This window comes from Limanda limanda, chromosome 4 (genome assembly GCF_963576545.1).
Source record: "Limanda limanda chromosome 4, fLimLim1.1, whole genome shotgun sequence".
Classification (NCBI taxonomy): Eukaryota; Metazoa; Chordata; class Actinopteri; order Pleuronectiformes; family Pleuronectidae; genus Limanda; species Limanda limanda.
The window spans coordinates 11,985,883-12,013,754 of NC_083639.1; the positions used below are offsets into that span (position 1 = coordinate 11,985,883).

The 27,872-nt window shown below is 45.4% G+C and overlaps 2 protein-coding genes across 2 annotated transcripts in view; both read right to left on the reverse strand.

Moving 5' to 3' along the window:
• Nucleotides 1–511: 511 nt before the first annotated feature.
• Nucleotides 512–10,974, reverse strand: dyrk3 (dual specificity tyrosine phosphorylation regulated kinase 3). The gene is made up of 6 exons (XM_061070555.1): nt 10,151–10,974; nt 8,108–8,217; nt 4,711–4,916; nt 4,319–4,622; nt 3,809–4,225; nt 512–3,714 (listed from the first exon to the last, which is right to left on the reverse strand). Exons 1-6 carry the CDS (start codon nt 10,191–10,193, stop codon nt 2,983–2,985), a joined length of 1,812 nt encoding a protein of 603 aa, XP_060926538.1. The 5' UTR covers nt 10,194–10,974; the 3' UTR covers nt 512–2,982.
• Nucleotides 10,975–14,260: 3,286 nt separating this feature from the next.
• The window catches only part of rassf5 (Ras association domain family member 5), a 28,668-nt gene continuing 15,056 nt past the window's right edge, over nt 14,261–27,872 (reverse strand). The window contains exons 2-6 of the mRNA XM_061069564.1: nt 26,493–26,620; nt 18,079–18,192; nt 16,828–17,161; nt 16,626–16,741; nt 14,261–16,537 (exon numbers count right to left, since the gene is read on the reverse strand). Of these exons, the coding sequence (XP_060925547.1) occupies nt 16,394–16,537; nt 16,626–16,741; nt 16,828–17,161; nt 18,079–18,192; nt 26,493–26,620 (836 nt within the window). The 3' untranslated portion in view covers nt 14,261–16,393. The remainder of the gene's footprint in view (nt 16,538–16,625; nt 16,742–16,827; nt 17,162–18,078; nt 18,193–26,492; nt 26,621–27,872) is intronic.

The window sequence follows — 27,872 nt, forward strand, 5'->3', positions numbered from 1 at the left end:
AGGCATTGGTGAGTCACTATTCTATTTACTGCTCCAATACTTGCATGTAAAATATATTGGTTCCACCTTAATAAAAGCACAATTTTCAAATCACTTCTTCGTCGCTCCTTAACAGCAAGAGAAGGAGTGACTTCTGGTAGTGAAGCGTTAGCCAGTGCTAGCTAAACCGTAGCATTCTCCTAAAGCATTGGAAGAAGAATAACATGCAAGAGCAAGACCCAAAGGTGAAGTCAAGCTCCAACCGAGTTCAAATGAAGCAAGAAATTCAACAAATTGTGTTCATTGCTGTGTATTCCTGGATTTACTTATTGGAGACTGTCCAACTAGATAAAATATTGTTTTTTAAATGCACTGAATTGGATGTGTATCACAATCCATATCAGCAAGAGCTAAACAGTGATGGTAAATCTCTTGTTAAAATACACCTCTGCTTGTATAATGTGAGCTGGCTAGTTTTATAAATGTTACAATATTCCTGTTATAAAAGCAGAAATCAACCCAGGAAAGGACATTTCAGTTAATAATCATTTTTATTTTCTTTAGAAAAAGAAACCATCACAACTTCATTTGGTTACTGTACAGTTTCTCTTCTCATAGTCACTCAGTCTGATAACAGGTTGTGATTTCATGCTGGAACACCAAACACCCTCCTACTAACGCACACCACTAGTACAACATGACAGTATACGAGTTTCTCTTTTTCCACATTTTGCATTTTACCTCCTCTGATATTCTGGAGTGAAAAGCAATAGAAACCACTTCTATAAAAAAAAAAAGAAAAAAAAAGATGGAGACAAGAGTAGAAATCCCTGACAGTTTCGCGTAGTAAAACGGGGGTCGAGAGAAAGATCTCCGAGCGGTGTGGTCCATAGAGCAACATGCACCGTGTCTCTGTGTGCGTGTCTGTGTGTGAACGGGTCTTTTTTGGACAGCACCATAATACACTTTATATGTGTGAGTTTAAGAGGTTCCCTGCCCTACATGAGACAGAGGGAGAATAACGAGACAGGGAGAAAGAGATGGTGGGGGAGGAGGAGAGAGAATCTAGGTCAGATTGTGGAGCATGCAGACCTCCATACGCAGACACACTCTCGCATTCTCTCGCTCTCAGTGGACAGAGGTGCATGCATGTTCATCCGTCGTGGGGACAGAGGAACTGTAAGTGGAACACGGCTCATGTAAGATGAAGGGATGTATCAAGTATGTCTCCCTGAGAAACCCTTCTTTCTGCAGTACCATAAAAACCCTACATTGTCACTGGCCCATTCTGTCACCTCAACGACACCTCCCCAAGACATAACAACAAACAATCTTGGCTCATATTAAAACATACCGTCCTCCGTTTTACCCCCATGACCCTTCTCAATACACTGCCAATGATCAGAGCAACCAATCAGAGGGACGGACAGGTGACACTCCTAAAAACATCCCCAAATTTTTCCTTACACTAAGCTCCGCAGGCGGGTACGTGTAATGACTTCCAACTCTCCCTCTCTCTGCCTCACACTGCAATCTCGCACTTAAAACCAGTTTGTGAAGTACTGAGTGTGACGGTGACACCTCTGTGACAAAGTTTGAGTGGAGCTAGTGTTCTCCCCACCCCCCGTTTCCACTCAAATGAAGGAGGGAGGAAGAAACGAGGGGGCTGCAAATAGGTTGTCCTATGCCCTCTCAACGCCTCTCACAGTGGCACCACAAAGCTCAAGGACAAACACACACACACACACAAGCCGTTTTCAGATTTGACCTGCCGGCAAACTCCGGAGAATTGGCTCCGGAGTTTACCAGCAGTCTCATCTTCAGGCCAGGGGTGGAGCAGCCGGGTTCAGAAGACAGAGGCAGGAAGTGAGGAATTAACTAGCTGCGGAGATCACATGATTTTCTTCACAACAGACATCTTAGTTAGTCTTCCTGCATGACCCCGCTTTTTCATTGGGAGATTTTTTTTTCTTAATTTTTGCATCTGTACTCATCAACCCCCCCACACACACTCGCAGTGAATCCAGTAAGGGAATCCCATGCTCTGTTCAGACATCGACTTCTCCATGATTTCTACGGACATTGTACTAGAAGGTCAGACGGATAAAGTCAGCAGAAACTGCGGAGCGACACACTCGGGACATTTGCTTTCACACATGCACCTCCTCCCGCGAAAATACGGAGGAACTGCAGATTTCAGTGCATGTCTGAAAGCTGCTTTACTAACTCAACAAACTCAGCTGACATTCAAGCACCAGGGGAACAGGAAAGGTACAAAAGAGTTCAATTAGAAATATGAGAATGTGAAACTTATTGCCAAAAAATGTTCGTTTCAAATTATCTCACTACATAATGCCAGCCCCTCATTTCCTGTGTCAAGGGAATCATACATGAGGGATACGTTTGTCATGTGTCAGGGCCCAAACACTAGAGCATGGTTCTTCTTTTTTCTAGCAACTGATGTTTGCTGCACAAATCAATATTTGATTACTCTAACCTGATAAAGAGTCATCTCTGTAGCCCTTTTCAAGTAGCACTCGTATAAACGACTCCTTCAGAGAGGGTGTCGTCCTACGAGTGTTTAAGAGTTTGAGGCAAGTGACAGTGCAGGTGTGCTCGAGACACTCACATAACGACACAGGCAGGTTAAAAACATTGGCTCATTAAGGAAGCTGTCCACTCACACGAGGAAGATTTTAAAAAGCATCATTTGAAATCAAACCGGCTGCGATACAGAAACTCTACAGCCGCTCGAGAAAATCCTCTGTATAAAAACTTTTTTTTAGAGTGTTTCTTTCATCCTCCCTCCCCGTGTTCAGCTACTATTTAAAACCATGAACTGGGGTGTCGACACCTCGCAGTAGAAAACAAAATTAAAGAACAACCAAACAAGTCAAAAGTTAAAACCTAGGCTCCACTTTCTCCCGGGCTCTGACTCCTCCTGGGAAGTTCAGAGGAGGAGGGGGGGAGTGGAGTGAGAGAGGAAATTAGGACTCTCTCTCTCTATGAGACAAGTTTGGGTAGGACCGTGCGAAGAGGTATGGCCTCCCCTGAATCTCCCATCATGTTGCTCCTCAGTTTGTGGTTGGCAGCTGCGGTGCCTAGGCCCGGGCCCCCTTTGGCCATGATGGAGGGGAATGAGGTGCTGTGGTGCTCCGGGAGCCGTTTCACCGTGGCCCCTTGGCTCTTCTCCGGCCCGGGCAGGGGCTTGGGCAGCCTGCGGTACAGCCAGGGGTGTCTGAGGGCCTGGCTGGGGGTGAGACGAGAGGAGGGGTCCCAGTCCAAGCACTTCTTTATGAAGTCAGTAAAGGTGGGGTCCTCGCAGCCTTTGAGGGCAGCGCTCCACTCCTTGCTGCCGGGGGGGCCTCTCATCTTCCCGCGGCGGGAGCGGGTGCCCGTCAGCACCGTGGCCCCCGTGGGCAGGGTGTTGGCACCACAGTAGCGCGGGTGGCCCTTGGAGTTGATGAAGTTCTTTGCCCTTTTGGACTGATCCAGAATTTTCTGTGGAGGCATGCCCAGCAGCTCCATGACGCAGGCCAGCTGGTCGCCCTCGTCCTCGCCAGGGAACATGGGGTAGCCGGTGAGCAGCTCGGTGAGTATGCAGCCGAAGCTCCACATGTCGATGGGAAGGCCGTAACGTGAACCCAGGATCACCTCGGGAGCCCGGTAGAAGCGAGACTGGATGTAAGTGTACACTCGCTGGTGTTCGAAGCAGCTCGAGCCAAAGTCAATCACCTGGCAGAGACCGGAGAACAAATAATTAATACGAGTGAACAGCAGATGCAAGAAAACTGATCTCATGGGTCCTGGAGTGAGGCAGGTGTCTTACCTTGATGCCGCTGCGTCCCTGCTGCTTGAGCAGGATGTTCTCCGGCTTGAGGTCACAGTGGATGATTCGGTGTCGGCTCAGGGCCTCCAGGCACTGCAGGATGGAGTGTGCAAACTTCCTGACCAGCGGCAGACTGAAGCCCTGGAACTTGTTGCGCTTAATAAGCTCGTACAGATTCATGCTCAGCAGCTCAAAAGTCATGCAGATGTGATTGCGGAACGTGAAGTTTTCAAGCATGTGCACGGCGTTCATGGTGCCGTTCCGATCCTGCTTGCGCAAGTGCTCCAGGATGCGGATCTCCTCCTGCGCCTGCCGGTGGAAACGCTTCTCGTTGCGCACCATTTTCAGAGCCAGGTGTTGCTGCAGTTTATGATCGTACACCTTGGCCACTTGTCCGAAACTTCCCTTCCCAATAATCTGTAAGGGAGAAAAAAGGGAGATAAGACTTGAGGCTGACCTTAAAATCATTGGTTATGCAGATTAATTTGAGTATCAAAACATTTGTCTGACCTTGAGGAACTCGTAGCGATAAGCCAGGTGGTCATGGGGGACATGAATGTAACCGCCCTGTTCATCGTCATAGCCACAGTTGTTGTTGCCGCCGGCGACGGCAGGCCTCTTCTTTGCATTGGGTCCCACAAAGTAGATGTCCGGGTAGGTGTGGATCTCCGTCTGCTCCAGGGTGGTCAGCTGAGATCGGTAAAGTCTCTGAGCCTGGTCAGGAGTGAGAGGGCCACACAGCTTCCCACTGCTCCCTCCACTGCCCACTCCATGTGTGCCGGAGGATTCAGTGGAACCCTTACTGGATTCAGTGCTGAGGAAAACCAGAAAGTGGTGTTACTGGTACATTCTTTTGAGAGGCATTTTGAAGTTTCACTGTTTCCTGCGTGCATCCTTCTCACCTGTCTACACTGTGCTCTTTGGACAGACTGGACACTGCAGCAGGTTTACTGTGCGTCTGACCAATGGTCCCACTGTTCTGGGTGGTTGCCGTGGTTATGGCATTTATCTTCCGGTTGTTGGTGGCGTCTTCGTACATGTACTTGACCTTCAGTTGGCCACCTCGCACGGTTACCTGCTCCCTCATCACAGTCTTGTTACTGACAACCTGTTTGAGAAAGAAGAGAATGGATAGACAGTGGGTAAAATGAAAAGACCATCCACTAAGTAAACACTCCACTTTGCAGTCATTAAACAGTAGATACTGTACTTCATTGTGATGAAGACATGTTTTACTGTGTTCCATGAATGTATGTTAATAAGTATATTTAACAACAAACAGCATAAATTGTGTCTTTGTTGGATTATATCATATCAATATTTGATAAGTAAAAACATCAATTTTAAGTTCATTTTACAAGCAAAGTTCAGAGACTAGAAAGGTCTCTCAGGCAGAAACACAGCGAAGTCTGCTTTTTAAAACTTAAAATCAAGCAGTAGACAAAAAGTGCAACGATGTAGCAGATCTTGTTTTGCTGAATCCAGACATCTATGCTAACGACATAGTTCAATGTCGTGGACAGTGAGATCCTGATCAGAAATGAGGCTTGCAGTGGATAAACCAGCACAACTGGATCTACAAACAGTCAGATAGGAAACAGTCCCATCCCCCCCACCATAACGTATGCAAAACCACCACATCTCTGCCTGCTTGTTTCTTAGTGCGTTGTTGGCAATTAGGTAATAGGTAGGAGCGATCTTTGTCTCAGCGCAACAATCATCCTTTACTTTGTGAAGTCCAGCCTTTAACTTCTTAAAACGGATTTAAATTGTTGGATTGGTGTTTATTAAGACCAACGTCACTAAAACCTATAACCCACCTATTGTAGATCTGCACAGAACAAATAGGGGAACAGGGATTGCATGTGTACTTGGACAACACAATCACTGTATATTGCATGATCTATTTTGAACACATTTGCCCATAAACATTAAAAGTGACAGGCCGACCTTTGCTTGAGGGGACCTGAAGGGCTAAAAGAGTTTATGGAAAGCTCCCGAGTCTCGCTCTTGTCTGCCAGTAAACAGCTTCGTTTCAGCAAACCCAGGAATACATTCCTCTATGTCTCTCCCTCTTTTCTCCCTCTCTCTCTCCTCAGCGGAAAGAATCCTCCGCAAGATTATGGAGCACAAGGGAAAACACAGTCATTAAAGTTTGATTATACTCTTAAACTGCAGAGGCAGTGTGGCTGTTAATAAGACACGCAGACACACAAACTCAGCAGTGCCCTCCTATATAAAGACTGGAGAGAAGCATAGTAAGTGGGTCTCTCTGGCCGTCGACACGAGTGGTCCCACCTATTTAAAGGAGGGGAAATGTTTGACCCTAATGTTTTCCCCATAGTTTTCTCTGCTCCTATGGAGGGCCTGACTTTAAAGCCGTACACACAGCTGAGGACGTGTCAGCTGATAAAGACAACACAACAAGGAGCCGTACATTTGAAGTAGGCGTTGACAAGATCCACTGAAAGAGGACTCAGCTCGGTGTGTTTGTGTTTTAGGTTTGAAGCCTAAAATAGAGGCTTTGAATGCAGGATGGGTTTCCATACATGTAACCATATAGTATTAACTTATTACAACAGCCCCACTGTTGACCCGGGGTTCCATGCAGCTGTTGTCCCAAGGCTGTGCTACAAACACAGAGAATGTCATTGATTGAGCCCCTTCAACAAACACACACACACACACACACACACGCACACACACAGACAGACCCAAATGAGGCCATTTAAAACTAAATAATCAAACTTTCTACATGTGGAGCGCCCACTGTGTTAGATTATTGATCGACCGGGCAGGGGGCGCTATCAGAGGAAAACAATTTTGGAAGGGGCCCACTGATGAGAACAAAGAGCAGAGTGTGTGAATCTTCTTTTAAACACAGGTGATATTGGGGGTGGGGGGGGAGAGGCCTCTGTGTGCAAATCTGCATGGTGCAACAGATGGAGAAGAGCTAATCTCTTTGCTGTCACAGAAACACATAAGTACGCTTTTCTCTGTCTCTTAGCCCACAAACACAGAGTTACACAACCCAGAGGAGACACAGACTTCTGTCCCAAATATCCACAAATCCTAGTAACAGAGATATAACAGTTGGGTAACACACACAACATTGTCTGACCAGCCACTCACCCATTATTCTGATTAATCAACCTGGACGTGAGTGCTGCGACAATTTTTTTTATAAGTTTGTCCCTTTCTCCAAAAGAGAACAGGCATGACATCACTTTATTACTTTAACAGAGCATGAGGCTGCTCTCGGGCGCTGCACACACTGAACTGGGACGAGCGAGCGTCGGTCACATTGAACAGAGGATATCACCTCCGTGAGCGTGACAGAAAATACAAAGGAAGAAGGACGGGACTAGAATAGAAAACATGGCCTAACCTCTACGCGAGCCCACCGACGGGGGGATTACACGAGACAGAAAGGAGGTGGGGGTGGGGGTTGATGATTAGTGATTTTGTTTGTGGGTCACATTTTCAAGCCCAATAAATCTTTACAATTATTCATACCAGCCTTTTTTCCCATCAAATGGTGTGAGAGGCCTAGGAGGACCGCGGTCTCTATGTATGTGCATTTTCTGCCAAAGGGGTTTAATACAATGGGTCACATGGCAGGAAGGGAGTCGTAGACCTCAGAGTGATGTACTCGGGATTTAAAACTTATAGTTATAAAACGATATCAGCAAAAAGGTTGACCTTTAATAGTATTTATTTACTGAGCTAATAAATACTTTGTCCATGCCATTTATTATTAGAATGTTTTGAGACTGGTTCTCCGGTTATTTCTCCGAGCAGATGAGGCGAGTTGTGTTTTAAGCAAATGGAGACCATGCCGTATCAGTTTACTGGTCCATTGGTTGATTTATTGTATGTTCTCCATGATCAAACATCAGGTTCACATGGCCTTTACATTCCATTGGATCTCTGCATTTACTTAAGCTAGACACAAAATGGCTACTTCACCCTGGCTAAGCTCATACAGTAGTGGAGAACTGTCCACAGAGACACACCATCTTCTATTCCCCAAGGCAGTATATCAATACTGCTCTTATTATCAAGTTATTCTTATGAAGGGCGTAAAACGTGACTGAATATCAGGTTGGAGAGTTTGATTAGACAAGAGATAAACTGCAAAGAAAAGCAAGAATGAGGACAGGAGGAGTGTAACAGGAACAGGGCTGAGCAGGGAATCTCTCTGAGGAACAGGATGTCTCCAGACACAATGTGCTCCTGCACAGGAAACAGTGCTTTGCTTGCTTTGAGCATATGTTTGTGTTTGTGTGTGTTACTTACTGTGTGTTTGGGCATCGGGGGGAGCCCAGACGGACTGTTCGGATCTGCGTCGTCCTTAAGGATGTGGTCTGTCCTCATGTAGGAGTCATACAGGCCGTCGCCGTGGCGTGCTGGAGAGGAGAGAGAGATGTCCGTGTGGATCAAATCTGCAACTCAGACACACTCACAGGGATGAAAGCAATCTAATCCCCAGAGAGAGAGGCAGACAATCGCTTGTTTGTTCAAAACCAAGCAAAGTCCCATTGATCATTTCACCGGTCGACCCACAAGTTCCAATAAATACCATGATACTCAAACAAAAGAGTTGGAATGGGCCAACAAATCCTTATAAGTGGCCTAAGCAGGAAAGTCCCACTGTACTGGGCACTGCAGACAAGTGTGGCTGCAAACTATCTGCCACAACATCCTAAACTGTGTCAAGCCCATTATTGGGTGTATCACCATTCAATTTATTGCCTCCAATACACTGTACCCAAGGCCATGGCACCGACCTGACCAGCTTAGATAGGGCTTAGGGTCCCGGATCGCTAGCGCTGCAAGTGGTATTAATGGACTAATAGGGGGAACAGATGCCTCTGTGACGACAGCATCTTTCCGTCTGTCCATCTGTTCATCCAGGCAGAGTCATGTAGTGCACACACCAGGTGTGCTCAGAAATAGAGCTCATATGGAGAGATGCGGGCACTTGTCACTCAACAGGGCTGCATGCGGGTTCACCTCTCGTGGCCAAACACCTAATGTAAGGTGACACAGAGGGGATGGATGCAAGGGACATCTGGGACTGTAAGAGGACGCAGGTTTCTCAAGTGACAAACCCCTCGTCGGCCTGCTGTTCTCTCACCTGCCATTTAGCTCACACACAAGCTGCCAGTTATCTCCAATAGCTGGAAATAAGGTGGGAAGAAATTTACAGAGCTATTGTGATGGATTAGCTCATTAGCCAAAGCCCAAAACCTGTGGCAGGGCCTTGTGTTCTCGCTCTGAGGCTCTTGCAGCCGTGTGCAGGTGCGTCAGAGCCCATGTCCCTCTGCGCTGGCTCGTCAACAGAGCAGGTCCGGGACAGATTAGACCTGCTGCCTGGATACAGATGCATTAGACCTGCACTGCACAGCAAACACAGGCATTAGGGCTCCGTACACGCAATATTAACCAAGCACAGACTCCATTAGCTCTCTGCAAACTCCTAATTGCTGATGCAGCACTTTTTGTACTGCATCTGACGTTATTGTCAAAGCAAACTGTCCTGCAGAATTGTTTTTTACACAGCCCAGACTTCTGAGTAACCAAACATCCAGCCTACTATGTCCAGCTGGCGTTCAGCTCTGTGTAAGACCCCTCTCTCCTCTCTCTGTCTGCACAGCAAAGGACATAGAACAGGGTTCAAGCAAATAGACATTCTGCAGATCATGTGTCATAAAACGTGATGTGGGAGCGTGGTAGAGACACAGGCTTTTGTCCTCCTCCTCTTATCCTCCTGGTATCCTAAAGACTACATGTACAGAACATGCACAGGACAGAGGCTTGAGGACAAGGTCCACTTTCACAGGGTTTACTGATATCTACTATACATGACAATGTAAATATACGACAGGGATCCCGATGACAGTCAAAGTGCAAATTCTTAAAAACTTTAAAAAAAAAAAAGTAGCAGTAGCTGACAGCGACATTGAAGATTATCAGTGATAGGAGGAGAGACCGTAAAGCGCTTATGGAGACGACATGAGATCACTCGATGCTTCCTGCTCCGTCCTCCAGGACAAACACCAGGCTCATGATCGATAAGGAGTTGCAAAGCAGAAGATAACATGTTTTCAGAGACTTGAGTCGAATCAATCCACACACTCACTGGGTCTGGCTGGCATGTCAGCCCGAAACTGGGAGAGAAAACGTGTCAATCAAAGCGTCTTTGTACACGAGATCGTTCTGTACACGCCCGGGGCAGGAGACCACAGCTCGACCCACTCATGCACAAAGCTGAAGAACAAACACACGAGGAGAACCGGAGGTGTGGAGAGAGAATGCACAACTCTTTGTTGTGGTTACCTGTTGCTATTGGGCCCTCTGGTTTTCTGCTTATTATCATCATGATTGCAGTAAATGTGTGATGCCAGCATCCGAAGTGAAGAAAAAATCCAGAGTTCTAAAAAAAAGTGGAAAAGTTCAACCTAGAGTAGCAAACTTAGCTGCGAGCATTCACCGCTTCAACGTGTCGGCTGACGAGAGGAGTCCCGGAGCTGCGGTTCGCACTGAGCTCCTCTCTCCTTTGTCTCTGTGTGTAGATGGATCCCGGGTCTACAGAAAGCACCGTGTTCACAGGGCGTCTCTCACAGTATTCCCGGAGCACATTAGCCTCGACTTGAGGCTGAAAACCCTGAGCAGGCGGCGGTGGGGGTGGGGGTCGCTTCCCTCTGCTAGCTAGCCAGCTAGCTCGCACAGCCACACAAACAGCGGTCCGTCGGAGAGCCGCTCCCTCCGTTAAAAATAGTCTGAGTCCAAATGCTGCTCGTCGGTGCTCGGACCCGTGTGCCCCTCGCCTGTCTCTGTCGGTGCAGTGGCTCGGTTCCGTGCACCATGCCCGTGCTTTAGTCCCGGTTAGCTGACGGTGGAGCTAGCAGACGGCGATGCGAAACCCCCCACAGGATGGTGTCCTCCTTCGGGACGGCTCAGGGGCTGCTCGGCTCGTCTGTCGCGGACGGCTAGCCTCAACAGGCTAGCTCGCTAGCTGCGCTGGAGCCCCATGAGGAGTGCAGGAGCCGCCGGAGCATCCCTCTGTCATGAAAGCTTCCGCTGGAGTCAGAGCAGTAAAGCGACGGTGTTCGATCCTCTCCGGTATCCGCAGCTCCGTCTTATCATCACAGCGGTGTGTTGTTGCTAAGGGCGTCTTCTTCTTCTCCGAGCCTGTGGTCCGCAGCACGGAGCAGGGAGGGGGCGGCGCTTAGCCTCCCGGCTGAGCAGCGCCCCACTGCGGCCAGCTGGAGACCTGCAGCCAGCGTGCAGACTGGTATCTATCTCTACAGAGTTAGTCAATTATTAGTGAAGCATTAATGACATTTACATAATATGTGTGTGTGTGTGTGTGTGTGCATGTTGGGGTTAGATAGCTAAATAAATAGATAAACAGGTACGTAGGTAGGTAGGTGGGTAAATAATTTTATTTTATTGTATTGTATTGTATTGTATTGTATTTTATTGTATTCAAATATACCGACTGCTATGACAACTTAATTTCCCTTCGGGGATAAATAAAGTACTCTATCTATCTATCTATCTATCTATCTAAATATATATGATATTAAATTAATTAAGTAGTTTATCAAAACTTTTTTGATGGTGGCTTAACTGTTGAGGCTGTTTTCAACCGTCTTTCTTCTAAAACATACCTATCTGCTGGTTTTCATAGTTTGCTGTCATGGTAAATTGAATATTTCAATGCTTTTGGACTGCTGATCAGGTCCTTTTAAAGGTGGAGAGGGACATTTTATTTTATTATTTTCTGACATTTTATAAATCATAGACAGAAGTGATTCATTAAGAAGATAACCTCCAGATGACTTGATCATGCAAACAGCAGCTTTAATGCTAGGAGGACGTCTCCTCAGGCCTGCACAGCGCTGCCCATTCACTTTGCATACCCTGTTAGGAAAGTTGAACCGTGGATTGAAATTGGAGAGGATATGGAGATCTATACAGGTCCAGATATAGTTAGGGGCAGGGCAGAGGACAGACGAAGTGAGAGCACGCAGGCATGAGGAGGGGAACAGGCTAAATTCAGACGGTGTTACATGCTGGGCAGAGGGTGATGCTAATCTTAGCTCTTTCTCAGAGGTGAGAAGAGGGGGTCTGTCTATATTTGCCGCCATAAATAAGCATACTGACACAGTTTTAGGAGGTCCTCTGGGAAGCAGCCAGCCTTTAAGGCCATGCTGATTATTCTTAGATGGTGGTGTTTAAAGAGAGTTGAGTGACAATGCCTATAAACTGATCTGCTCATTGCACTTTCCTCTCAAAAGGGTTCAAGGTGTGAGTGTGTGGACTCTGATCACAGCCAGTGAATTTACAACCACAGCAAAAGATGGGGCCAGGTGCAGAGCTACCTATAGGTCCACTGGGGGGTCGAGAGGGTTCTGGCTGTATTTGGTCTGGGAGCATGTGCCAGACACTGACACCTGTGGGTTCACTGGTCCAACATCTTATTTTGAATGTCCTGTGAAAACGGAATCAGACTAAACACAGTTGTATCAAAGATGGAAGAGTGGAACTGTGAGCGTCATGGTAAAATCGAAATGAGTTATCATGTGAAGCATGCATGAAAACAAAATCTCACATGTGTCTATTTACACAGTTTATCATCTGCATGGAGAATAAACAGGATGACGCTTCAGTTCAGATTGTGTATTGCCCCCTGCTGGTATTTTGAAAGCTGTACAAGCGGGCCCAGTTAACTTGGGTCTTGTCTGGATAACAACCGAGGAATGGTGGATGTCTGTTTTTCTTCAGAGAAGCAAACAAAAAATAAGCAAGCACTGAAACCCTTGTTTTGCTGTCTACAATATGATGATGGGGTCCATGTGATGTCTGTAATAACAGCTACCAATAACATTTCTTTTAAAATGAATTGATCTTTAATTACTTATTTCTTATAAGGACAAGACGTTTGTCAACATTTCTCGGAATGTGTTTTTTAGCTGATTACGGTCCCCTGGTGTTCGGAAACCACTGAACCGATGAAACTTTGCAGATGTTCTAACTAGAATTCAACCCAAATTAGGAGGGTTGTGTGTGTAAGGGAAATGTAACATTTTGACCACAATATGTTCATGTTAATTTCCCCTTTGATTGATCATGATTGAATCTCACACAATGTAACCTTGATCATGCTGTATCCTGTTCAACTGAATGAATCTTGGCCTGATTGCTTTAACTAAGGCATTGTTCCCTGGATCTCATCAGAAGATCCTGACCTTTGACTTTGTAACAACCCCAACCTGAGCGGGAGAGATGAGCCAAATGTATAAAGACAAAGAACTGCTTGCATTAAAGTGCGACAACACTGTAAGATAATTGTGTCTCGTTCCTCGTTGTTAAGGTGGAATTGTAGAAATGACCATGACATGTGCCACAGCAACCCCACCAGTTTGGGGGTCACAGCCTATAATGCTCCTATTAGGAGCTACCTAGTACTTCACCTACCGCATGTGTTCCAGTGGGTTTTCTCAGCCCCTGGGACATCTCGATATTCATTCTTTTAGATAAACATAAGCGTGTGTGTGTGTGTGTGTACCTGTATTTCATCCACAACTCTCAATTATCCTTGACGTGAGTACAAACACAAGCATTTGAAGACACTTTGTGTTCTCTCTTTCTTTGTGTGTGTATGTGTGTGTATAAATAAAGAGCACTTAAATAAAGAGATGACCTTGTTTATTTCATTTTGATATTCTGTACAGTTCTACCGATATATCTATACACACTTCTTCAAATAGAACAAAATGAATTGCAAAAAAAAGCTTTAAGTCTCAACATCCTACACATGTTTATCATGTGGATGGTGTGAAATATAATAAATAACACACACACAAACATACAGGATTTGTTGGACAGACACACATGTTAAGGAGATAGGGGGACAAGGGAAAAGATTTACAACACCGTCCAACAAACATGCAGAACCACCCACACACACACACACACACTCAGGCACCTGTGTGCTGAAACACAGCGTCTGCACAGGAGGGATAACACATGAAACAAAAGGCACTGCCAGCAGAACAGCTTGGGCTTTGGGTGGTGATGTTAAACAGGGACTATAGGATCACTGAGAAGCATGTGCTTATGGACAACGGGCCTCATTTATCAGTATGCGCACGGAATAAATAAAGAACCATCAGGATGTGTGAACGTTTTCTGCAAATTATTTTTTAAAATGCATTAAGTTTTTGATACATTTTCCAAAACAACCCAGTTGTAAAGTTATAGTTGTCTGATAGTAAATGTGCACTAACTGCGCTATATGTTTTAATATTTGGTAAGTGAGGCCTAATTATGGAGTGCTGAAGACACAGAGACACTCATCATGAAACAGAATTCACATTTTCCTCACTGCCCTAGAAGAGCAAACAAACATACACACACACACACACACACACACACACACACACACACGCACACACATACACACACACACACACACACACACATGCATACCAGTAGGAATGATACCAAAGGAATATTAATATCTGTAATAACAACAAAGTTAAACCTTGTCTCTCTTTTTCCAGTGTCTACATAATACATATGCATTGCAAACACATCGTTGGTACATCATAGCCATTATTATGAATTTTATAGAATTTTATAGTTTCTTTTTTTGGGTGCAAGTTGGGAAGATAAAAAGAAAAGGAAAACAGAAATGCATGCCCAGACCCCATAGTTGTGGGCCATTCAGTGACCTGCATCAATATGTGCAAAACAGAAGCGGGTTTCATTTTTTACATACACTACCTTTAATTCAATAAACTTCCAAATGTCTCTGTTCCCTTTAAAATTCTCTCAATAGATCTGTCCCTCTAAGCTTTGGTCTACACAAAACTCCTCTCACATTCAGTTACAACCCATATCCCATAGCGTTGTATGCAAAGTGTAAAATCTGTAAATTGTCTTGTCCCTGTATTTGCAGGTGGAGTTCATGCAAGGTGGGTCAGATCAGGATTCAGGGGGGGGAATGAAGTCACAGTTTATCTTCTAAGAAGAGGTTTGGATCAAGTGCCTGTTTGAAGGAGCAAGGAGAAAGGAGAAAGGTGGTAACTGAGTCTGACTGAGGACCTCTCTGTCGAGTGAAGCACCCGACAGCATCTTCCCACACAGGTCCTTCACATGGCATTTAACTGAACAGATGAGAACTGAAGTGAGGCGAGGCTCCTCTTTCCTACTTTAAATTTTTTCTTTGCTCAACACATGCTCCCTGAGAGAATGGATCTCGCTTTCTTTTCCCTTCTTTCCTTCTTGTTCTAAGCGTTGAAAACAAACAAAGCTGTCTGCTTCCTTCCCTTTGTTTAAGGTGAAGCACTGGTAGCCAGAACCTAATCTCTATAACCAGATTCTGCTTGTGAAAATGCCGAATCCGTGGGCGAGGGACATGGTTTTGGGGCTAGAAGCCTTCTGGTGTCTCGAGTTTGACCAATCAGGTTTGAGCAGGCTTTCGTGGCCCACAGGTAAACAGCCCGTGTGAAGAGCAAAAGAACGGAACACTTTGACCGAAATGTGTCGGCTCTCTGCTTTTTAATTTATAATAGAGATTAGCTCAAATGTTGTCTGGACAGTGAATGGAAGACGGCCAGATATCTGCTGTTTACACCAGAAGCCCCAACATGTTGGCAGTTGCCCCCAGAACCTAAGAGGGGTCACACATGCAAATGTTTCAGTGACGAACATTCCATTTGCTTTCAATCGGTGTAGGTGAGGAAGTAAATAAAACTTTTGCTTCCTCTGGTAAAGCAAATCTTATAGTGTGGCTTTGCATGGAGTTAAACTTTGGTGAACTTTGACCTGTGATATTCACATTATGTGCGTATATGTGTGACCAGGCCTTAAACCGTCATCATTCGATAGCCAATGGGCTCCAAGATTGGCAAGTACCTCACCGTTAACCCCTCCCTCACAAATTCACACATATTCCAATCAAACATCCTGTGAGAACCCTATGCACACCAGTTCTGATCACAAAAAAGAGAAGCACACAGTATGATTGTCCTTCCATCCCACACAGATGCAGCAAAAAGAAATCATGCCTTCTGTTTCTATTCTAACTATGTGCAGAGGGGATGAGCTGAGAGACTCATGCATAAGTAACACTTGCAGTAGCAGCAGCAGCAGTAGCAGAAGAAGATGGAGTCTGCAAAAACACCATTGATTCACATCAGTCCCACATGAAATCTCAAGTGTCACACACAGAAAGTGTTCGGAAAACTTTCTGTTTGTGTCCTTGGCAATGAAAACACTACATGTCCGACCAGCGAGCAGACCACACACCTGGAGAGTCTCACGCCGCTGTCAACCCCCGATTCTCTCCTCAGGGAGAGAATGGAGCTTGTGGGGGGGGGGGGTTTGTATACGTCCTGAGAAAGTGTGCACGTCTGTGTGTGTGTGTATGGATGTACTGTGTGTTTGTGTGTATCTGTGGAGGGGGGGAGGGGGACGGACACAAGTTCAGCTCCGGCCCCAGTCTCTGAATAGATGGCTGCGTCAGTCTCTCCCTGAATAGAGGTCATAAGGTAACAGGTGAGGGGGTCAGGGGTCATGTTGTCGTAGGGCCTGTTGTAGCTTCTGTCGGTACATGGCATATTTATGCCCCACTGCCCGCACGCGCTCCGCCTCCTCTTTCCCCAGGAACACCAGGAAGTTTTGTAGCTCAGTGACAGAGAACGCATGGTACTGTTGGAGAATAAGAGAGGAACAGATTAATATAGTTTTGTATCGTTACAACTTTGGCCTGTTTGCGTATGTTTCTGTGCCTTCTCACCTGCACCTCTCCAGTCTCCTTTTCCTTCAGGACAAAGGTGAGCTGCTCTGGTTCCGGCCCGGCAACCAACCTCTGAAGAAGAGGACGCTCACACAGAGAAAGCTTCTGGAAGAGATCTGCACACGCAAAGAAAAGAAACACATTATTCCATGCTGTCGCTTTATATTCTAATTCAGATGAGCAGGGGGACCGTTTTCCTCACCCTGTCCGTCGCGGCGCATCTGCCTGTACAATGCGAATTTGCTGGGATTGTCCAGCACCATGAACTTCTTCAGCAAGGCCTGGATGACCTCTCTGGTGGTGGTCTGAGATCTGATGTGGAGCTGCTTCACACAGTCGCTTGGTAGGTAGAAGGATGTTCTCTTTTCACTCTGACCGCAGTCCGTCTCCTCTTGATGCTCAGACGTCACTCGATCCCTCCCGGCCGCCTGCCGGGCCGCTCCCTCTGAACCCGCCGCCTCCACAGAGGGGACGGTGACTGGTCGACTGAGCTTCAGGTGGACCTTAATGAAACCTGTGAAGGATCCATCTGAAGCCTGGAACACAGAGACAGAGAAAGAGGCAGATGGTTAGAGAGTGGAGGCACATTTCAGCATTGATATGTGAACTATAGCAGGACTGAGAAGAAGTACTGATAATAACGTTAAGAGTTAGATGGAGCATTTTGAAGTTTCCATGGTCAAGAAACTGAGCCCTAAATTGTGTGCTGCACATAGAAGTGTATGAATGTGCGTGTGAATGGGACTTGTACTATCAAGTGCTTTGAGAGGTAGATAAGACTGGGAAAGTACGATATAAATACAGACAATTTACCATTTTATAATAATACTTTACTGATACTACAGCCAGCAGCTGGTTAGCTATCATAGCATACGACTGGAAACTTCTAGCCTGGCTTAACAAATGTTGTCAAAACAACATTTTTGAAATGGTATACGAAACCAATGTCTACTTTTATTTGAACCCTGACCCAAACCTGTGATTACTCTTCACGCACAGACCTGCAGGTGTGCTTACTATGGCACAGAACCGGTCTTTAGGCTTAGTTAACCTGCCGCTGCCTCAAGATTCATATTCTCTGCACAGACATGGAAGTGGTATCTACTTGAAAGTAAATGAGTACATTCCCTGAAATGTAAAACCATTCCTTCAAAGTAATATACATATTATACAAGCAAGAAATAAACATGTATTATCTTCAATTGTATATCACAGTGACTTTATGTTTATGACATTGTGCATCTTAAATGGTTATTTCACTGCACTTAACCTAAATTCAAACTCAAACTAATATCTTGCCCTTTTCATCTTTGCAATAACTTATTGTTACTGCATGCTACGTTATTTACAAGCTATATTTCCTGTTTCTATTGTATAAAGTAAGAAAGCGAGGAAGCTCTGAAAGCACAAGGTTCATTGTTACTAATACACAAACAGCAGCTTAGGAACTCACCAGATTCATTCCATTTTCAGTGACTTGAGCGTTATACTCTTCTATCCTGGTCCGCACCTCTTCCGCCGACAGCTCTTTCGTCCCTCCCTCCTCTTCCTCCTTCGTCTCAGTCGGCTGTTACATGAGAGGAAGAAGAAAACATGTCAGCACTGAAGGATCAGAGTTTGAGTAGTATGATGGATTGATTTCGTATCACCAGCAGATGGTGCTACGTCCCCCACCAGAAGTGATGTAGCAAACAAGCGGTGTTTCTCATGTTGCTCAAGTTAGTGAAGTTTCGTCTAAAAACAGCAAACACCTTGAAAACCTTTAATGAAACTGTACTAACTGATTTGCAGGTATACGCTGTGTTATGTTCTATAGAAACCAGACTATACAGCATCCATGCTGTCTGTGCACCATGTGGTTCTCAACTACTTGTGACAACACTTTTCCATCCTCCATCTTTGCCATTCTCAGAATATGAGGCCACTGCCCTGACTGCAGCTGAGGAGGATTCTTCTTCCCCTTCACAACTCTGCAGCTCTGTACAGAGACAGGAAACCCTGTGAATGGAGCTAACCCCACATTCAGCATCATTCAGAATATTGACAGCGGTGCATCCCTTTCACTGTTACTCGTGTCCTGCTGTGAGTAGGAATGAGAGAAAAAGAAAAAGAGAGCGAGGGAGGCAGCAATGAAATGAGGATGAGTGGGAGGGAGTAAAAGAGGGGGAGGCAGCGGAGGAAACGGGTAAGGGGTAAGGAGGGATGAAAGCGCGGCTGCTGAGCCAGCCTTAGCAACACAGAGTTTGACTAGGTTATTTATAGTACAGTGGGATGCTATCTTACAATAGCTTTTTTTCTCATCCCTTCTCCTGTTCGTTTGCATTTTTCTGGGGCAGAGAGAGAGAGAGAGAGAGAGAGAGAGAGAGAGAGAGAGAGAGAGAGAGAGAGAGAGAGAGAGAGAGAGAGAGAGAGAGAGAGAGAGAGAGAGAGAGAGAGAGAGAGAGAGAGAGAGAGAGAGAGAGAGAGAGAGAGAGAGAGAGAGAGAGAGAGAGAGAGAGAGAGAGAGAGAGAGAGAGAGAGAGAGAGAAAATGCAGGACAGGGATGCTTTCTGAAGGGGAGTCCTCAGGTTGTGTGAAGAAGTCACTCTTTCATTCAACACAGATGCAGTGTGTGTAAGTCTGTGTGTGCGAGCTGTGTGCACTTATGGGTTATGGCCTCTTGTGGGAATAAACTGCACCGAGCACAAGTGTAGCTGAGGTCACACATGTGGACATTCAGCGAAAAGAGGAGATAACATTGTAACGGCACCAGAATTGATCTAATCACAATCAAATAAAAACCTGCACAAACGTACAATATGGAACTACGGCTGATTGAGTCTCTCATACGTTGTTTGCCCCAGAAGTTGGATGAGGTGGACAAACTCAAGGGTTAAGCAGATATTATCCAATTAAAAAGGCGACAAATACAACCCAGCTTGTTACCTTAAATAAAATTGGGGATTTCTCTGGGTTTGAACATTGTTGGAAATCAAGGAATATTACACTTTACATCTTAATGAAAGTACTGGATATCAGAACATGTGTGACTTGTACAATGTGGGGTAGAGAGGGGAACCTTAGGTATGTGATGGAGCTGATTTGTGACTACATTTTCTCCCAGGAAAAATCAGCAAAGTGAAAAGAACGCTGCAGGAAATCCTGTGTTTGTATACAAGTTTCTAAATGTATCAGAGGCACTGCCCTCCCTCTCTGCATACCAGGGAGAGTGGTCAGAGGGACAATAGAGCGGGACAATAGTGCAGTTTCCGCCATTTACAGTTCCACAAAGTCCTGAGACACTGCCCTGACTGGACCTGGTCATGTCGGAGCCAATGACCGGCCAGGCACAGAAACAGAGAGATGTAAAAACAGAGGAGTTAAAGCTGTTTGCTCTGTGGTGACAACAAGAAAACACTGATTTATGAAGCGATAAAACTAAAACTCCTTCACATTCCCTCTAGCAGATCATCTGTTCCCATGTTCTCTTTTCACTCATTAGTATTAACAGAGTGATACAGTAACTATGTGTGAAACCGTATTTAATATTCTTCAGATGTGTCAATAATGCTCCAAATTCACCAAGCCATTTTTGTTTACTATTTATTTGTAGTGTTCATACAAGTTCAGAGATCACATCATATCTTTTTATCATGTTGCTTTACTTCAAAAGACACAGATCTGTAAGTGTTACCACTGCCTGCTTTGTCACTTAACTTTATATATTATATTACAGGTGACAGGTGACAAGACCATGTCATGTTTTCCTTTTGAATGTGACTCAGATGAGATGCAAGGCAGCTAAAATGTGTGAGATATCTAGGGCTGTTACATAAGGGACACACACACACGCACACACGAATATGCCATGTAGATACAGCCTCAGGGTGACACTGGTAAGTTTTGATGCTCTCACTCTGATGAGATCAGACAGCAGAGGTCATACGACTGCTTGAAATGTCGCTGCAAAGAAGTCAGTGTTAAAATGCTGTGTGTGTGTGTGTGTGTGTGTATGTGTGTGTGTGTGTGTGTGTTTGGTTGACATCATGATCTCCAGGAAACACTAGACTCTAGGGATCTATTACTACTGGCCTGTAAGTCTGGGGACGTAATGATGATGAGCTCTGCCAGAACTGAAGTAACAACAATCAAATAATTAAAGCTAGAAGAAATGTGGACAGAATGCACCAATCATAAATCAACAGGCATATGACACACAAACACACACAGACCCAATACATATGCACATACGCTCATAACGTGTGCAAGCATGACGCCTTTACTGGGTCAAGTGTCAAGAAGGAGAAGCACAATCCAGAACACACACTGATTCTATTTCACAGCTCAGTTCTGAGCCAGCAGTATACACACACACAGACACACACATAAACACACACTCACACGCAGGGGTAAACATTATCTGACTCTTTGCAAAACGGCAGCAAATAAAAGGTAAAGAATATAATTGATGATGAGTAATTTGTTGTGTATTAACTGGTCCCAGTGCTCAATCTGACTACTGTTTCCAGTGTTATTATCTAGCTATGCATCATGATTTATATGGTTTGTATGTCAACTCTTTATTTGCAACAGGAATAACTACTTCTTTAAAATACAGTGGAGATAAAATATCATGATGCCAATCTGATGTGAAGAGGAGTGGAGTTGTACAAGAATAGAAATGATCATTGTAAGTACCAGCACTTCAAAACTGTACAGTTCATAAGTGCTGTAGTGAGTCCTCCTCAATAACAAACATGCAATAGTGTTTCCTATGTTCCCGAGTGTTTGAGCATGCAGCCAACATACATGAAAATCTGTCTTATAGTTGACAGCGATTCAACTCATTCCTTCTCACTGCATCAAAAAGCAGACTGTTCTACAGTGGCACACTCATGCACGTGCACACACACACAAAGCAGGCTGGCTTATCTGGAGCAAAAGGCTCAGCTCTGGAAATAATTCATAAAGAAAAGAGGATCTGAGTTCCCCTTTCACTGTTTTGATGAACGTAAGCATCTCCCTGTGTGTCTGTGGACATGAATGCAGGAGAGACTTAAAACACTGATGTCTTTCCCACAAAGAAAACAGGATAATGTCTCACAGGATGTCACACGCAATGTTTGCATATCTCTTTTCCATATTCAAAATAGAAGAGAGGACAGAACAGACACTTTCTGCAGGGCTACAACACTAGGATGGGGAGCCATTCCCTCCCATGCGCGGAACCTCATAGTGCAGCTTTATTATTTTTCATGGGATATTCCTGTGTCTGTGTGGTGCCAGTGAAATCGGTCTCCATCAGCTGGCAGCTTCTGAGCCCGGCAGCCCAGACGAACTAACCCCAATACCCTATAGACTTAGTGCGACGGCAGTCCTAACACCACACGCTGACAACACAGCTGGTCAATTATTCAGAGATTATGCCTTCTCCGAGTCAGACACCAAAGGCACCGCCAGGACAAGGACACTAGGAACAGGGCTGATCGGGTTCTGCATGAATGCAAATCTCTTTGTAGTTTGAAGAAGGTCAACCCCAGGCTCTGTGTGCGCATGGAAACACTTCCCTCATTTCCATCTGCCCCTGTCCGTCTTTCTCTATAGAAAATCATTGAATCACCTGATGTGCATGGAGACCCATCAACACACACGCATCGCCCTAAAGAGCCAGCAGCAATGTGCACGCTGCAGATACACGACAGTATATATATACTGTAGTAATCGAATGTACAGTAGAGCAAAACGAAATCTCAGGAAGTGCAGAGCGGTTGCCAACAAAACCATGAGTTGCTATGGTAACTGGGGGAAAATGGTTTGCCACAGTGAAGTAGTTGCTCTGCACACACACTCACACACACACAGGTTTGCGCAGCTATCCTTATTAGGACTTTGCACTGACTTCCATTCATTGCGGGCAGCCTAAATAAAACCATATCCCTTACTATAACCATGACCAGTTCATGCCTAACCTTAACTCTTACCTAAAACCAATTCACATCTTACCCCTACCCTTAACCAGGATCTCAGGAATTAGGTTTTGCCTCATTAGGTCCTCATGAAGTCTACTTGTCCTGATACGGTCAGTGTTTATAGTTCGAACTGGAAAACCCACACACACCCACACACACACGTACACACACACCCACACACACAAAACCCACACACACTATCGTTCTCTATCTCATTCTCTAGTCGCAGCTTCGTTTCTACGGAAACCTCTCCTACAGTGAGGAGTAGAACGCTTTATGGATTCTGTAGGTTAAAATCTTTAGCTTAGCATTTTTGCTACAACACAGCAAACACATGATCTCTGTTGACTTTCCGCCTGAGACCTCATCAGTCTCCGAACAGTTCTCGCACTGTGATGCTGAATCTACGCTCGCCGTTCACATGATGAACTAGCTGCCAAACGGCATCAAGGTGGATGCACAAGGTTGACAGGACGGCAGACTAATGTTACAAAACGCATGCCCGATGGAAACCCCCTTCCTACACATTCACACACAGACCTAGAGGCCTATTAAGCATGAACTCTACGACTTCCTCTACACACTTCTGCTTTTCGTCTGTATGCTTTTTGGTATAAATGGCTCCATGGCCCAGCTGAAACATCAACCGTCTGACCCACCTGAGATTGTCTAACTCTTTCTGTGTAAATTATCAGAGAGTCAGAGTGCGATCCTGATTCTGTACCTTAGGTGCACGCTTTGGCTTGCGGAAGAACGAGGTCTTGGCTGTGAAGAACGTGAAGTCTTCGCTCTCATCGTCCAGGCTGCAGTACCCGCTGCTCATGCTGTTACTGCTGGTCATGGAGGGGCTCGGCACTGTAGTGACAGTCATGGAGCGGTCCAGAGTTGTACGGCACCCGAGCGGCACGTTGACGGCTTGAGGAAGTGCTGGTTTATCTAGAGAGGGGCCGGGCTGATGCTGACACTCAGACAAATCAGAGTCTACAAGCATACAACTGTCCATTGCTCATCCAGAAAAAGTCAGCGCTCCTCTGCTGATCCATCCAGAAAGTTTACGTCCCACTTGTGACGGCGAGACAGGTGAACCCGGCTCAGATTCTGCGCTATGCGTGCCACAGGAGAGGGGACCAGGAAATCCGAGAGTGAGCACAGACTTGTCACTTCCTCCTGATGTGTGTGTGCGTGCTCTCACGCTGTCACGCAGCATACAGTAGACGCACCTGGTCATGTGCAGCTACACACTGACACACAGCATGTGAGCATCTCACACACACACACACGGGCACACACGGCCATCATGGAGTCAGTTTACAGGCTGGTTTCAAGTTAACCCAGCTCACCTGAGAGCACCTGTTACACCTGCAAACAAACACTTATAAAAGCATGCATGCAATACCACATCCTGCTTTGGTCTGGCTCTGTGTCTCTGTGGCACTGCACTGCTGTAGGTTCAGTTCAAGTCCTGGTTTCAGAAGCAGCAGCTCAGTTATGATGGCATTTATGTGTGTGAGCATCCATTCGTCCCATGAGTCCAGAGTAAGCAGCAGCAGAAGCTCTCTCGGCCACAGCAACAAGACGCTCAGCAGCACCGCTCTACCTCCTCTCTACTCTTCTCTCCGTTGCTTTAGCAATACTCAAGACAGATGCCTCCCACTCAGCCTTGCTCTATTTCTCTCCTCTCCTCTCTCTCCTGCTATGCTCCCTCACTGGCTTGCAGCCTTGCTCAACCATCTGTGCGTTATCAGCCTGCAAACACCTCCTACTCCTCCTCCCTCCGCCCATCTCTCTTTCTGCAAGCGAGTGTACTCTGCAGAGTACGACCACTTCCTCTTACACAGAGAGAGAGAGGAAGAGAGAGAGAGAGAGAGAGAGAGAGAGAGAGAGAGAGAGAGAGACAGAGAGAAAGAGAGAGAGAGAGAGGTAAGGGTGAGTAGAAAGAGAAACGATGCTGACTGAGAGATATAAAGCCTTGCAGCTACTGTTATTCATACATCAGAGCAGCGGCGACAGGAAGCAGCTCAGAGGTTGTGAAAGATGGCTGCATTCTGCTGCAGCATCCAAAGGACTAGATATCATTTACAACCAGCACAAACACGTGGCTTTTACGCAGTAACACAAAATAATGTGAATGTCAACACTGAAATCATCAGGGACGGTTACAGCACAGAAAAACCCGGAAGCAGCTGCACCACCTCAGCTGAGTTGTTGGTGGAGGGGTACGCTCACATCGCTTAAGGTGAGATTCAGGAAATAATGACTGATTGCCATCAGGATGGAGATTACAGTGACCTCTGACCCCACTCTGACCCCCCAATCTGACCCCCCAATCTGACCCCTGACTCTGGCAGTGACCCCCTGTCAAAAAAGCAGCTAATGCTGCATTCACGGTTGAGATTGATTGTGTGTGCGTGCGTCATTCAGCACATGGGTGTTTGTGTGTGTTTAATGTGATTTGTAAAGTCTGCTCAGACATGGAGGTAAGGCTACATGCTGCTGGAGAACTGCAGCTTGCAGGGACAGTGTCTCTGTGGTCATCTGATGTCCCCCCGGTAGGAGTCCGACGAAGAGAGATTACCTGCAGCTCTGCTCCTTGCCTCGTGCAGGGGGGGGTGAAGGGGTCAGAGCGCTACACACAAACACACATGCATGCATACTGAACAACCCTTCTGCTGGCTTCAAATCAATGGTGTGGGGCGAGTCTGCTGCATGTGCATTGTTACTACAGCAGTGTCTGTGGGACGACCCCCACAAACACACAGAGCCGCAGCTATAAAACAGACTGAAGAGCAGAGAGGAGGCCGCAGGAAACAAACTGTCAGCTGGCCTCTTGACTGCAGCACTAGGACTCGTCTATGGAACAAAACAGGGATGTGGAGAGAGAGACAGGCCCTAGTCTGAGTTTACATACCTCTGATAAAAGACATCCTCAACACTCACTTAATTCTGACTTCCTGCTCATCATCTTACATGGTCATTAAACCGGCTGAGAGGAGCAGTGGTAACGCTAAAGATAACTCGTATGCCATTATTGTGTTCCTGCTGATTTTGTAGAATCAAAAAACAAAATGACAATAGAGTGATTGGTTCCTCAGATGTTTGCTGAAATACATTTAGTAACATTTACACTGTATATCCTCCTCCGCACTTGCTCCAATTCTCACAGTCCACATGAATGTGGTTCAAAGCAGTGTTATTTGTTCTCGCTCTGTAGAAGCGTAGTATTACCTGGCTCATAACCAGAGGTCTAATTTTGTGATATCTGCCTCTTGGCCATAAAGTAGCTGCCAACATTCTGCTGTACACCAGCTGCATATGGACATCCAGTTTTCTCTCGAACACGATATGTGAATGCGTATAGATAAAACATATATTGTGTGCAAATCATGTGCTGGATATCTAGTGGCTCATACAGTGAGTATGAAAGATGAAGTTTTAGATTTTGATCTGAGATTATCTGATGGAGGTCCCTAGTGATTAATCTAATTAGTTTACTGAGGAAGTGATGATGTCAGGATCCACCACTGCTTGAATAAATTTTACATGACGGAGAAACTCCAAACAGAGAGGTGAGAGAAGAGGCCCGCAGAGTAGAGAGCAGGCAGGAGTGAGGGAGTCACACATTAGATGCTGAAGTGACGTAGCAGAGAACATTACGTGAACACAAAAAGCAAATGAGTGCATATATAAATATATAAGTAGACAGTCAAGGAGGTGGGACAGGTTGTTGTGAAAGAGGAGGGTGGTTATGTAAAAGTGTAGGCTTGAGGAGACGCTGCAGAATGAACCCTGACATTACCCAACCCTGACTCACATACACCTCTGCACCACACACACGTTCAATGAAAGTGTTCCAGAAATAACCTAAAGACCCTTTTCCCACGTCCTATAATGTTATGTAATTTGCCTCTGACGTGCTCACCTTGTGCTGAGGGCCCGTGGAGGAGCGGCTGCTGCTGGGAGAAGGAGTTTTTTCCCCCTGTCTGTCCCTTTGGTTGCAGTCCAGCTGGACCTGACGCTGACACTCCAGATGACAGGTGTAGCTGCAGTCTGAGGAAGATGAACACACATGAATCAGAGAGACCAGCACACAGAATGGAACAGAAGCAGTCACTGGAAAGCTCTGTGGCCCACACGCCTCTGTAATATCACCTGTTAGCGAGCATAAGGCTGATCAGTTGATCAAATATGAGCACACACAACATGGCCTTTGCTCTGTTAACTACCTCCCTCTAGTGGCCATTGCAACACTCACATCCTCAAGCAATTGGACTGCAGAGGCAGACTTTAACAAATCACACCTGGCAACACATGTTTGTGCGTCGAGGGACATAGATAATTTAAAAAAAAGTATTTGCTATAATTGTACTGATTTAAATTACACACACAAGAAAACGTATTCAAGTATTGTTACAAATAAATGAAATACCTGTTTTAACCAAGCACCTACATATTACACCTTCCTATCATCCAATGACCCATCATAAAATAAATATAATATATTTGACATTTAATAAAAAACATGTTGTACAAGGAGAAAAGAACATGACTAAAACAAATACATCTATAATGAGTGGGTACATTTAAATTCAAGGCCACAAATGTGAAACTGTTCATCAGCCCTGATATGGTCAAATATTGTTCCGTTTAATATTTAGGTGCTTCCCCGAAAATATCCCCAAAAACATTCACTGTTGTTCTTTAACCTTTAGTTGGCTTGTTTTTGCCTTGTGCACTTCATTGTAGAAGGGGCTTTTCAACTGAGACACGCAGCCTCAAATCTCACTTCTCAGTTGCTGAAGTAATCCGTGAAGAAGAAAAGAGAGATTTTAAAACCGGATGGGCAGAGAGAGGATTGTAGTTTTGGGGGAATTCTGAGTCAGATCCTTTTTATGGACCTCAAGAAGGAAAGCTTCTTAAATAAAACCCTGTAGGCGACATGCATTGGCAAGGTTGAATTAAAATCATGAAACCATTTAGTTATTGGTCTGTTTAGTTATAAATATTTCATAGGAAACACATTTGTTTCTGGTGCATCTCTTTGTTGTCTGTATCTTTATAAGAGAGGGACACCACCGCATCATCATGGGCACTGTAACCATGGCAACAAGCTGCTTGATGTAAGGTAGAGTAGCGCTGTACTTAAATAAGGTCAGTGAAAGATTATTGTTAAAATTTAGCTATAAATTCATGCTTAATATCCAAATATGTAATTGGTTGACAGAAATAAATGTCCTGTCTATTTTACCTTGGAAAATAGTGAAGACTGATAAGTGAAGTAGGGACAAGGTGGAGTGAGGAG

What these genes read in the sequence shown, in the direction of transcription:
- dyrk3 (XM_061070555.1), bottom strand. Translation starts at nt 10,193, where the DNA reads ATGATGATAATAAGCAGAAAACCAGAGGGCCCAATAGCAACAG. An exon ending in CCCCGATGCCCAAACACACA is followed by an intron (nt 4,917 to 8,107) that starts GTAAGTAACACA and finishes TTTCTCAAACAG; the next exon opens with GTTGTCAGTAACAAGACTGT. An exon ending in AAAGAGCACAGTGTAGACAG is followed by an intron (nt 4,623 to 4,710) that starts GTGAGAAGGATG and finishes GGTTTTCCTCAG; the next exon opens with CACTGAATCCAGTAAGGGTT.